This window comes from Penicillium psychrofluorescens, assembly GCF_964197705.1.
Source record: "Penicillium psychrofluorescens genome assembly, chromosome: 4".
NCBI classification, from domain to species: Eukaryota; Fungi; Ascomycota; class Eurotiomycetes; order Eurotiales; family Aspergillaceae; genus Penicillium; species Penicillium psychrofluorescens.
The window spans coordinates 530435-543680 of NC_133442.1; the positions used below are offsets into that span (position 1 = coordinate 530435).

The 13246-nt window shown below is 51.6% G+C and overlaps 4 protein-coding genes across 4 annotated transcripts; 3 read left to right on the forward strand and 1 right to left on the reverse strand.

Annotated features, from left to right (window-relative positions):
• Positions 1-128: 128 nt before the first annotated feature.
• PFLUO_LOCUS5918 (uncharacterized protein) lies at positions 129-361 on the reverse strand (the record flags this gene model as incomplete). Its single annotated transcript, XM_073783411.1, has 2 exons — positions 129-245; positions 299-361. 2 exons carry the CDS (start codon positions 359-361, stop codon positions 129-131), a joined length of 180 nt encoding a protein of 59 aa, XP_073639969.1.
• A 341-nt stretch (positions 362-702) lies between these two features.
• PFLUO_LOCUS5919 (uncharacterized protein) lies at positions 703-4048 on the forward strand (the record flags this gene model as incomplete). Its single annotated transcript, XM_073783412.1, has 2 exons — positions 703-766; positions 825-4048. The coding sequence occupies 2 exons, from the start codon at positions 703-705 to the stop codon at positions 4046-4048; spliced, it is 3288 nt and encodes a 1095-aa protein (XP_073639970.1).
• Positions 4049-4553: 505 nt separating this feature from the next.
• PFLUO_LOCUS5920 (regulator of (H+)-ATPase in vacuolar membrane) lies at positions 4554-8905 on the forward strand (the record flags this gene model as incomplete). Its single annotated transcript, XM_073783413.1, has 6 exons — positions 4554-4634; positions 4732-4920; positions 5002-7284; positions 7334-7774; positions 7824-8070; positions 8121-8905. 6 exons carry the CDS (start codon positions 4554-4556, stop codon positions 8903-8905), a joined length of 4026 nt encoding a protein of 1341 aa, XP_073639971.1.
• A 2724-nt stretch (positions 8906-11629) lies between these two features.
• Positions 11630-12303, forward strand: PFLUO_LOCUS5921 (uncharacterized protein; the record flags this gene model as incomplete). Its single annotated transcript, XM_073783414.1, has 2 exons — positions 11630-11867; positions 11975-12303. 2 exons carry the CDS (start codon positions 11630-11632, stop codon positions 12301-12303), a joined length of 567 nt encoding a protein of 188 aa, XP_073639972.1.
• Between the last annotated feature and the right edge of the window lie 943 nt (positions 12304-13246).

Below are 13246 nucleotides of genomic sequence, written 5' to 3' on the forward strand. Positions count from 1 at the left end.
AAAAAAAAATCCGAGCAAGCGTTGTTCGGTATCTCAACTGTTGAATCCTTGCAACAAGACATTTCTACTAGGGAGGCATGCCTCTTGATCTCCAAACCCAAAGATTAATCATTCTAGGAGCTAGTCCTCTAACCCTTCTTGGATGCGGCCAGATAACAGTCCTTCAGCCGGAGGAATTCCTTCGCGCACATGTCCTTGTGGATGGAGTTGTAGTCCGCGACCACGCACTTGCCATATGTCGCCGCCTAGCAATATCATCAGTTGAGTGGTCTTGCACAGTACATCATCCTATACACACCTCCGTGGCACACTTGGCCGTGGCCTTTGCAAATTTCTCGACGGGGCGAGTTTTGACGGGCATCTGGAGATTCCCTCGCAGGTGAAGAAGAGAGATAATTAGGGAATCCGATGACCTAGGTAATTGGGAGACAAAGATGTCGAGTGGATTTCAACTGACCTAAGCACAACAACCCCCCACGTGATCGCTCAGCATGCCTTCGCGATGCCGAAGAACCAACCAAACAAAACACTGCAGTCGCGGGCACCAGGGCCATGATTTCGTCTCTTTCGATCTTGTAATTTTAGATTGCAGAGATATTCTATCAGCGCATGCTTGTCCTTCATGACTGGTTCGCGATGATTTCTTTGGCCCGTGTCCATGACCCCGATGCGACAGACGCGCCATAGAGTCGCGAATTTTCGATGCCTCCGATATCCTCCCAGCGCCGGGTCCTGACCGAGGAGAATTCATCGCTCTCGGATGACGGTATGAGCTACTCTGTCTTTGTGTCTGGTCTCGCTTTAATCCATTTCCCGGTCTCTAGATGTCGGATTCCTCTACCAAGTCGTCATTCGCGCCGAAGGCAAACCCGAGGTTGAGCGGCTCCCGTTTCGTGCCCTCTTTGAGGCATACGACGAGGTCATTGGCGAACATGGCGCCAACGCAGATCCAGGCCATGCGTGTCTGCGGTTCCTGTTCAAGATGGGCAACAAAAGCGTGCGGGGAGAGACGCTCTACGACAAGTTCGAGAGTGCGCTGCAGCAGATGGGGATTGTCTTGGAGCTGGGCGATGATGGATCGACCGATCTCAATGAAACCAATGTCGAGGACGCGTCTTACTCGGTGACTGTCGCGGAGAGCCACGTCGACGAGCGCGACGACTACGTGCCTGTTGTTAATGGGATACTCCCGACGCCCCAACGGCGCGCATCATTCAATACCACACTTGATATCGGCGAGGATGTTACGCAGAGAAGCTTTGTGAACCGGCCGAGTTCTCGATCGTCCCTGTCGCGACTTGAGGTTGGGAAACCCGAGCTTTCCAATCTCAGACTATCTCCGAAACAGACGCGCGATTTCAAGCCGCCCACCTCGCCGGATCGAACACAGTTGATTGCACAGTTTTTGGAAGTTGGTCGTCGCTTGATTAGCAGATTCGATTCTGCGAAGAAGACAGATTCGAACAAGGGGCTACCGAATGGGTTGGAGGCGAGATCGGCTGTGGATCATGATCGGTTCAAGAGAATGAGAACAGCTTCGCAGCATCGCCGGTCCCCTTCGTTTGGCTCATTGGACAGCTCTGCGTCTGATGAAGCAGAGTCGCTCGTGTTACATCCTGTGGAGCATGATGACTTTGAGATGGAGGAAGCACCGCCTGAGTTTTTATATCGACCGCAGCTCTCAGATCTCCTTCGGGACGCTTCAACATTTAACATGTACCGCCAACGAGCAATCTGTCGCCGGATTTTAACGCAATGGCTGAAAAAAGCGTTCCAGGCTCAGCAAGTCCGCCAGAACATGGAATCTGTTGCTGTTCACCGTGACCGCGGCACCCTTCTTCGGCAAGCCTTTGATCCATGGCGAGGCATCATCCAGCACAAGCGTCACACGGCCCGGACGGAACGGTTTTTCAGGCACCTGGAGGAACGCGCTGGACGCGCTCGAGATCTCTATCTGATGACCAAGGCTTTTACTCACTGGGCGCAACTGACGTCGGAAGAGGTTGCTCGCTCATCTGCTGCCCGACGGCATGTCCTTGGCGTCAAGTATTTCAATGCATGGCGGGAGATCACCGCCGTCAACGAGTTGAAGGCGCAGCGATTCGCATTGCAGGGACCGTTCAATGCCTGGCGGAAGAAAATCCAAAATCTGAAAACTGCCGAGTCGAAGGCAGTTGCTGTCCGCGACATGAATTTGCGAAATAATTCCTACTGGCAGTGGTTTTGGTGTTTTTATGAAACCCGTGCTCCGGTATGGCATGATCATCGACTCAAACGGCGCGCTCTTCTCTATTGGCTTCGCAATTTCCGGATGAATAGAGAGCGCGAGCACGAGATTATCGTCCAAAACCGAAAATTGGCACAAGGATGGGCGCTTCAGATTTGGTCTCGAAAATCAAAACGGATTGCTTCTGCCCAGCAGGAAGCGGAAATCTCACAACGGCATCAGGCTTTGCGAGACACATTTGGTGAATGGCAAATCCAGTCGCGGTTGGCCCCCGCTGCTTCTCGAGTGTCTGATATGGTGAGCACGAGGATTCTTCGTGGTGCTCTGTCACATTGGGTGTTCAAGGCCCGGATGGCGAATCAGGCAGAAGAAATAGATCGATTCAGAGTCCAGCGCAATGCATGGACATCTTGGAATGACACACTCCGCTCCTTGGCTCTTCGCGCACGAATTGACGAGCGGGTCAAGATGGAGGCTATGTACAAGTGGATTCTGATGGAAAGATTCCAGCTGATGCAAAGAATACGGGAGCAGCGCATCAAACGCGAGATATTTTCTCGGTTCGTGGTCAACACACGAGACACCTACACTCGACTGCTTTTCCATGCGGAGATTCACGAAGATCACCATACGGAAGACCTGATGCGATCCAAATTCGCAATCTGGCGGGACCAACTGTTGCTTCAGCGCGAAAGAGAGTATGTCGCGTTTGAGTTCTATGCTCCGCGACTAGCCGAAGAGTCTCTTGCCGTTTGGCGAGCGAAGCATGCACAGGTTGTGAAGATGGAGGGCTGGGCGAAAGATGCTCGATTCTACTTTTTGATGAAGCGTTCGATGAAACAATGGCACCAGGCAACGCGGGACTCGGCCAAACGACGGCGGCAGGAGGCGTATGCTAAGATCCGGCGGAAGATCAAAATCAACCTTGCTTCCAAGGCAATGGATGTCTGGAAGTCGCGAACTCGACTCGTCATGGACATGGACCAACAAGCGGGAGAAGTGGATCGCGAGAAACTGTTTCATCTTGGATCTGACCTCTTTGCTCTTTGGCATGAAAAGGCCGTCAAAAGAGTGCAAGAATGCCGCGATGCTGATATCTACTATTTCCGCCAGGTCGCCTTCGACCAGCTGATGCAATTGTCCGAGACCTTCGTGATCCATCGGGAGTTGGAAGACCAGGCAGATCATTTCTACCGTTCGCGTGTCCTCCGCCATGCGGGTTCCTCTCTTCGCAAGCTTAGTCTGCGTGTGTTCCAAATGAAGAGCACAGCTGAGACCGCCGAAGCAATGAGAGAACGAAACCTGCGCAAACACTCCCGAGGCATGTTCCGCCACTGGATGGAAAATATGCGGCTGAAGCTCGAGGCTCGAGACTCCCCCGGTCCCGCCTTGACACCGGCCCAATTCTCCAACTTCGGGGACAATGACGGCGCTGGATCGGCTCTGTTCGACCCCTGGTACCAGGACCAGGCGGAGACGCCCTTCAAGCTCAGCGATTTCACAACCACGTCCCAGGAGCCAGTCTCCGTGTCTGCAAGCCCTCTGGCCACTCCCAGCTACATGAACTCCCCATCCAAACGAGCGGCGCGCGCACGAGCTCTCGCGCAAATGTCCACCACTCCGGCCACACCACTGCGCACACCATTCGCCAGCCGCCTGCTTCGTGTAAATTCAGCAGCAGCGTACACAACATCTTCGCGGCGACCACGCACCGGCCGGAGGAATTCGATAGGAACCACTGTCCGGTTCGTGGACGAAGAGCTTGGAGAGCTCCCTGAATCTCCCACCGAAGGGCGCAGATCCGCCAATCGACGACCTTGACCTTTTCTCTTTCCCAACCTTTGTACATAACCGACTACTATACATGCCCATCTCTCTCCACCCCCTTCCCCCCCCCATTTTTCTGCAATCTTCATGTCTCCTGGTTTCGTCTTGCATCGTCAGGCGCAGCATATATCCAGCGGGTTGGATAGGGTTTCTGGTTCTTTTAATGTCTTGTCGGGTGTTGGGTATAAAACTTGTCGTTTTGGACATGAATGAATGAATCACCTTGTGACTTAATTAATTCGTAGTAGTTTAAGTATTCAGTGGATGTTGTTGGAGTATAGTCGCACCGAGTGGATCCCCGAGTTGCCAGCTCTCCCGCCTTCGACTCTCCGGCTACAACAACCAACTCACTCACGAACCCCCACACCTTCGAGTACCCCGGCCAGGACTCGACACCTCGTCAGCTGTCGCCGCGCATCCCATCCACATGGTTCTGCCTCTGACCATGGTGTAACACACCCTCCAACCAAGCGCCCGACCTTGAACCCCAACCGCCTCCATGCGAGCGGTACTGCCGGGGCGGCCCCCAGCCAAGCTCTGGTCGTTCAGCACGGCGCTGTGGGATGGCCTGCGCGTTGTTGTAAGTGTCCCCAAGACACCCTGGCTGTACGCTGCAGCTTTGTTTTCTTTGATTTCCGTTCTGTCGCTGACCGCTGCCCCTGCGCGTTGCTCGATAGGCGTACATCTCCGGCCACGCGCTGGTCATTCTTGGTGGCCCGCAGACGCTCCTTCAAACGATCTACGTCGATGATACGGACTCTCTCGAAGCAGTAGCTTTTGATGAGGCTACGGGTAATATTGCTGTGTGTGGGGGACCGGATGTCTTTGTGTATCAGCCATATGGCCTCAAAGGCGAGACCTTGAAGGTGTGTATACCGGAGTCTCATGGAGGACAGACAGCGTCGGGATATGGGAGCAGAAATGTGTTAACATGACGCTTTATGCAGTGGTCTCTTGTTCATACCTTCCGCGCCAACGATAACGACGAACCGATCTCCACTCTCTCGTGGGGTTCCCCGAACGAGCTTCTTGTGGGCAATTCGAGCCTCACGCTTTGGATCCTGGATGAAAATGAAGATCCGCGCCTACTTTGGAAACGGGAGCTTGCAAGCCCGGTCAAATTCGCGCAGTTCTCCCCCGATGCGTCGCTGGTAGTGACCGTCGGAGCGTATGATCGTTTGGCGAAGGTATGGAGACGGCTTAGCTTTAGTGCAGACGAAATCCGATTCGAGATCTCGTACCTGCCCCATCCAAATCTCGTGACGGGGTTGCACTGGCGCTTGCCCTACCACCGGGAACAATCCGTCGATAATGTCTTGTACACCATGTGCGCCGATAACAAGATTCGAGTGTGGGCAGTTACGGATCATCATGCGCTTTCACCCCTGCAGTTTTGGGCGGATATTGATATGAATTCCTCGGTTCAGCCTAGAGATGCGTCCGAGAATGATCAAGGCTCCCAACGACGGTACGGGTTCATCTTGGACAGTCGCGATTTCTGCTCTGCTACGGAGCGCGCGGTGGAAAGACACACAGGGAACAAGGAAAACCATGCCCTGGAGCATCTCATTGAAGTCGCGAACAAGAGCCCGGAGATTTGTGTGGTGATTGATGGCCAGGGTCATATGGCCGCTTGGGCTTTGGAGGATGTCGGCTCCAGAGTCAAGACCAATATGAGTGTCTTCAACATCCTGCATGTGGAGGGCTTGGATTTTGGATTCTTGCCTGGCCTCACTAAGGGGGAAGATTACGCCCAAATCCATGCGTTTCAGAGCACCACTTCGGATGACACGCTCAGCATACTCGTCCATCATTTTGACGGCCGTATTGAATGGTACGACTCACATGTGGACGTTCTCTTTGACCCAGCACCACGCAAGAAACGAATCATCCCGAAATCATCTTGGACTGGACATACCGCCCCCGTCAAGAAAATTGTTCGAAATGCCACAGGTGACACGCTCGTTTCGCGAACCAGTGAGAACAAAGCCATGATTTGGAAGCAAAAGCGTCGGGGCAGCGGATCTTTCTTGAGCCATAAGAGTGTGCTGCTCTCGGATGAGCACATCCACCGGACCTGCGTGATTGAGAATTGCAACCTTTTGGTCAATCTCCACCACGATGGGATTTCGCTATGGGACACCAGCTCCTATCACGCAAAAAGACTCGCCTCTCTTCCGTTTACCCTATCAAGCAAGCCACTATGTGTGCTACCGATCCCAACCGAAGCAAGTACGGGAGTGGCATATATTGCAACCATTGATGCGAACATGGATGGTATTGCGTGGGAACTTCGATGGCCTGCCCAAAATGGCGGCCTAGACAAGAACAAAGAAGATCAGTGCCAATTGCGGAAGTTTTGCGACTTCAATATGGGCTTGAAAGAAGACCTGGCATACATCCTTCCTGTGGATCCCGCAGGCCCGAAAACCGAGACATCTGGGTTCTTCGACACGTTTTCTGCAGACATTGCTCTCTCCTACACGCATAGCGGAATCGTTCGTACTTGGACCGCTAAAGTCGACCAGGAAAACGCCCAGGTCGAGTGGCTACTCAAATCGACGGTCGGGACAGGCATTGAGAACCCATCTTTGGCCAGTGCAAGCTCTATCAGGAAAGCTGCATTGGTGGACGAGGGCCGGACTCATCTCACAATCTGGGACACGAACAACGCCCAGCTGGAATTTGAAGAGCATTTTGCCCAGAATGACATCATTCGAGATCTCGATTGGACATCCACTCCTGATAAACAGTCCATCCTTGCCGTGGGATTCCCTCATAAGGTTGTTCTCCTATCCCAGCTTCGGTATGACTATCTCGACTCTCGACCATCGTGGACACAAGTTCGTGAGATCTGGATCAGAGACCTCACACCGCACCCCATCGGAGATTCTTGCTGGCTGTCAAACGGTCATCTGGTCATTGGCGCCGGCAACCAGCTGTTTGTATATGGCAAGGACATTGACGTCGGGGACCGGCTTGTCTCCGAGCTTCGCATGCCGTCTCGTGGCTTGCCATCGGTTGACCTGTTCGATCTTGTCAGTCGTATCAACGGACCTTTGCCCGTCTTTCATCCACAATTCCTGGCGCAATGCATTCTGTCTGGGAAGACCAATTTGGTGCATGCTATCCTGAGAAATCTACATCGGAAACTGAAATTCTACACGGAAGGTGATGATCTGGATGGCATCCTGGAGATGCCGCTCGAAGATTTCTACGAAGAGCAAGATGTAAGAATCTACCTATTGGTCTTTTAGAACATGATGCTGACAAGTGCAGGCCCCTCAACAAGCAGCATTGAAAGAGATGCGCTCTTCCTATGTCGATGCTGTCGAGGACGAGACATCTGTAATGGATGAAGCTTCAGCGACCGCACTCAATGAGAACCTAGCACACATAGCATTGCCGCAACTATCAAGTCACGAACAATTTCGCCTGGCGGATATCATCGAGTGTGTTGCAACAGTTGAGAAGCATCGACGGTCGATGGATGACAATGCAGCTCGCTATCTCCTTTTCTTTCGACAGCATATGCTTCGACGAAGTCAAGGGGTAGCAAACAAAGACACCGTCTCCTGGCGAGAGATTGTTTGGGCTTTCCACAGCGGCAGCCAGGATATTTTGACCGATCTTGTTTCGCGGCAGTTCAATGGCAAGATGACATGGAAGGCTGCTCGCGAGAGCGGCATCTTCATGTGGCTCTCAGATCCGACGGCTTTGGTGAGCACTTTCCGTCCTGTATAAGTCTAATCTAACCATGTCATTCCAGAATGCACAACTTGAAGTCGTGGCACGAAACGAGTATACGAAGACCGAGGAACGCAACCCTCTCGACTGCTCTCTGTACTATCTCGCGCTCGGAAAGAAGAATATCTTGCAAGGCCTGTGGCGTATAGCACACTGGCACCGCGAACAAGCAGCCACCCAGCGCTTGCTAGCCAATGACTTTAAAGAAGCGCGGTGGAAGACGTCCGCCCTAAAAAACGCCTATGCATTGCTAGGCAAACGGCGATTCGGTGAGTGTTGACCGTCAACTTTGCTTCTAGGTCTGAGCTAATGTGCAAAGAATATGCTGCGGCATTTTTCCTGCTTGCTGATCACCCTCGCGATGCGACCAATGTCCTCATGAACCAAGTTGGGGATCTTCAGCTCGCGATTGCTATTTCACGGGCTTTTGAGGGAGACAGCGGGCCTGTCCTTAAGGAAATATTAGAAGAGAGGGTCCTCCCCGAAGCCGCCACAGGTGGAAATCGGTGGATGGCCTCGTGGGCTTTCTGGATGCTCGGACGACGAGATATGGCTGTCCGGTCTTTGATATCTCCCGTTGAAACTCTTCTCTCGCCGGCAACCCCAGCCTCTCCCGGTAGCCCGGGCCGAGTTCCTCTACAGTCCAAATCCTATCTCTCCAACGATCCGGCTTTGGTCATTCTCTACCAACAGCTCCGCGAGAAGACCCTGCAAACCCTGAAGGGTGCATCTCAAGTTCATCCGCGGGAAGAATGGAACTTTGTCTTGCGCAACGCTAGACTCTACGACCGGATGGGTTGCGACCTTCTCGCCCTCGACCTGGTACGCCGCTGGGAATTCCTGCACCCGCTGCCACCTCGAACTCCAGCGCAGGTGCAGGAGGACGGGGTGGATTACCGGAAACTGCTGCGTCGGCGGAGCAGTCTGGTCGTCGCCGACATGCCAGTGCGACGACCCGCTGTTACTACTACCTCGCAGGCCCTGAAAGCTGCTGAGACCGAGGAAGATGATCAGGCCAAGCAGCAACCGCAGAAGCCCAAGCCGCCACCGACCGTGTTCCATGAGCCGGATGCCAATTCCCTGCTTGATAGTTTTGGATTCTAGTTTAGGGTCTCCCACGTCCTCCTGTATTATTTATGGATATAATATATCAACACCAATTATCTGATGACGTTGAAGTTGAGGGCAAGCTCATCAGCGTATTCACCTGCTTCGTATGGTTAGTTGATTGGAGGGATAGAGGCTGCAACTATCCTCATAAATGGAGACTTTGGTTGACGTAAATTCTAGTGGGTCTGCTATTATAGAAATCGCAGTGGTTGTCTATCGCGTAGACTTGTGTGTTGTTGATGGTGCCCGGAAAGGGATATCTTTACCCGCATGCCGTTGAATTATGGAGTGCTAAGCAACTCGCACGGATGGCGGAATCGAAAGCGGATCCTGGGCATTCTCCAACAAATCAGGGCACAGTTTCTGAATCGGGTCCAAAAAGAAGCTCCGAAGAAGGCGAGCAACTTGGCGTGAAAGAAAGGGAAGGATACTACTGTGAAGGGAAGTAGAAAGCGTGACTCGGAAGCAGGTTACGAATGGCGCACGGAAGACGCGTACGCGATCTTGATGGAAACGATGTGGTCCGAATGGTGGTCGTGAGTGAGGTAGAGACCTCGCAAAGTTGCTACTGTGCATTAGCCGACAATGGAAGCGCATTGATATAGTTGACTTTCTTCTCGAAATCTAATGGATAGCGCAGCCGTCGGTCGAGGAATTGGGGGTTGGGGACGTGAAAATGCGTGGTGCCAAAGGATGCCAAATACTGAGCTCTTGACTATTCAAGAACCGTTTTCCGTAGATTGAGATCTGACCGTAACAATTTCGGCCGGGTCTCTTGCGTTGTGCCCTGGCGAGGGTCTCTGCATTGGTAAACGTGCCTTACTCATCCCGAAGCCGAGATCGCCACACTTGATGATGTCAACACTGCTTGCTTTATCTAAGCCTCACGTTAAGTTGGTCTGAGGACTTCAAACTTATGATCTTTGTACGAGGAAACTAAAAGGCCATCTATGAGCATTATGCTACCATGTTCTTCGAATGGCTAGTGCGCACTATTGGCGAGTGGTTTTGGTGGTAGTCCCTGCCGTCGGGGCGGCCATAGCCACTGTATCCTTCCTTCTACGTTTTTACAGTCGAGCATTTTTGGTTAAGCATCTCGATGCTGGGGATTTGCTTATGACTCTTGGACTGATATTCTGCTACGGAGTGACTACAAGCACAATGCTTGGTGAGTTACAACCAGTCGATCCTCAGGTTGCGTTTTCTGATGTGATTTTCTAGCTGCATTCAACGGAGTCGGCAAGGACATCTGGAGCCTAGAGCAGAAGATCCGTGGCCGTGTCGCACTGGTAAAGTTGATCATTGATCTGGTTCGAGTACGTTTCTCACTCATACCGTCAGTTGTTTTGGCTCGCTCAGCTGTTCTGGGCACTGTCTCAAGTTTGCGTCAAGTTATCATTCATTGTGCTTCTCCGACAACTCCTAGGCTTGATACAAAGGTGGCGCATTGCAACGATGTGTCTCACAATATTCACTGTTGCCTGGGGAGCAGCTTTCATTTTGGTCAACATCTTCCAATGCTGGCCACCTCAGCACTTTTGGCTCCGAGTCAGCGTCAAGGGTACATGTTTGGGCGGACAAGAAGCGTTTTTTGTTTCGATGAGTGCAATATCGCTCGTCGAGGATGTTCTCCTTGTCTGCATTCCCATAGTTATTGTCTGGCGATTAAAGCTCGCCACTCAACAGAAGATCCTGCTAACTGGGCTTTTCTCCATCGGTGGTTTGTAAGTATATTCAACACCGTGAAAGGCTCCTAGTTGACTCACCCTTTCCTGACTAGGGTCTGCGTTTTCAGTCTACTCCGGGTACTGGAGCTCAAATACTACAGCATAGACAATGTCACTTGTGAGTTCCATTTTCGGTCACACGAAAACCACACTGATTGTAAATGCAGCTAGTGGCTCCAAGCAAGCGCTGTGGACACTCCTTGAACTTGACCTCGCTATTGTGTGCTCTTCACTAATGCTCATGAGGCCCATCTTCAGACAGTGTAGAGACATCTTTTCTGACTCTAACTCCAAGAGGCTTTTTCCGGGCGCAAGACGTGTTTGGAAATCTGTCACTCACTCAGATGATAGCTGTTGAATCAACATTGGCCATGCCAATGTTGCATTCCACTTTGTATAGTTTTCATGGAACTAAGATGTATATTATTAATGTTAATGTTTTTATATGTAGGCTTCTGACGACCTTGAGTCGTTAGTAGGTCCCATGGCTGATGCGGACTGAACGTTGAATATGTAAACCGAATAGGCAGCGGGGAGGCTAAGTCCAATACGAGAGTCAATCATCGAAGGATATAAAAAACCGCTTTGGAAGGTGTTTAATCAAACTTTACATACAGCCATTCCTCTGATACCTCTGTAAGATCCTCTGTACCTTGTATCTACCCAAATTATGTGGATATCGATCTCATAAATCTCTCCCATATCTTCTTAAATATTCTGGCTTTACCTTTTGACACCTTGGCCAAATAAGCTATGTGGGTCCGTCATGGGGAGTGCGGGGGTGGACTGGGCAGGTTGATAAGCGTTCGGAGCTCGGTACCCTTGCAAATCCGTACTGAGCGCGAGCCGAACAACATTTACTAATACATAATGAGGCCGTCGCCACCCTCGGACCAGGCATAAATGCCGGCTTTATCTGATTGTTGTTAACCTATTCGCACTCAAATGCTCTATCTAAAGGCAGATAGAAGGTGAGAACATAAGAATCATAATGACACAGCCAGTTGCATTCATTCTCGGCGGTGGCCCCCGGATTGGCCACGCCGTCGCGGAGAAATTTGTCTCACAAGGCTACAGCGTCGCGCTGGGACGGCGTAGCACCCAAGCCTCGGAGGCCATCAAAGGTGTGACGCCTGTGACGGTGGACGTGGCGAGTATGCAGTCCGTGGAGGCGGCGTTTGCGGAGGTCGAGACCAAGCTGGGTTTTCCGAAAGTGGTCGTGTACAACGGTGAAATCCCCCTATATGCCCCTCTTTTGGTTTGAAAGGTCCTGAAGTAGAAGAGGTAGGATGATCATCGGGAAGAAAGTGGCTAATGGCGAATGCAATGTGTATAGCGGCGAACCTCACGTTTCCACCCAAGCAGGGCGATCCGTTCAGCGTCCCACCCGAGGCATTTGCGAACGATACGGCCATCAACTTATCAGGTGGGTACGCGGCGCTATACGCAGCAACGCGCGGATGGGAAAAGTTTCGCGAGGGCGGCTCGGCTACTCCTAAACATGGAGGGGTGTTTATCGCAACGGGCAACGTGACGCCGTTTTACCCCAATCCAATCGCGACCTCGCTAGCGGCGGGCAAAGCGGGACTCGTGCACCTTGTTGAGCTGGCGGAGCAGGAGTGCAAAGCGGCTGGCGACAGGCGAGTCCCCCGTCTCCTCTTTTAACATCCCCGAAGCATAGTTAGGAGTGAAGATCCAGATAAAACGTGTCGCCGTGGTGATGTGGATTGGTAACTGACTAGCGTTGGAGTAGGTTCTATTTCGTATCGCAGATCATGGATGGCGGTGGCCCAGTGCCATACGAGCTTGTCGGAGGCAAAGCACACGCGGAAGCGTACTGGGAGATTGTGCAGGGGAAGGTGGGCAAGGATACCTGGGATGTGAGGTTTGTGGCTGGGAAGGACGGAAATATTATATATGAAAAAGGAGGATAGTACTTGGTATTGGACACAATGGCGGACAACTTCCAATCCACGGATGCAAGGAGAATGAAAATGTGAAACTTGAAATCAGCAAATTGTGAACAGAATGCAAGGCGAGAAACTTATCTCAATATATGCTGTCGACTGTGACTACAGGTCTTCTTTCGGCAATTTGCCCATAAAAGGATACTCAAGCAATAATGGGCCGCGGATTATCCTATCGCATCTCTGTGTTGCTCTCTCCGGCACCTTCAAGGTGTATGTGGGTAACTCGAGCAGGGATATTGGTGAGCAAGGCTCGTTCACTGTCTAAAGTGAAGCAGAATTATGAATCACTAGTACCTGCTATTGAGATATGTAAGACAAACGATATAAAGGTGATCTTGTCTTTACGGAGTGCCTTCGGAGCATACTCGCTTTCGTCGTAGGAAGAGACTAAACGAATTAGCCCAAAACTATAGGAAGCATACGGCAATACGAGCATAAGAGGAGTTCCCTATCCGTTTCGAAATACGTTCGTTGATTGGTAGGACGCTGATATTGCTTTATTTAGCAATCAATGCCCGCAATTTTCGACACTACAAGCCACCAACAGTTAGCTTCTGGATTAATACATGCTACTGTATGAGCTCTCCAAATGGACGATGTTCATTGGGGTGGGTTCTCTGTAACTACACACAGGTCTA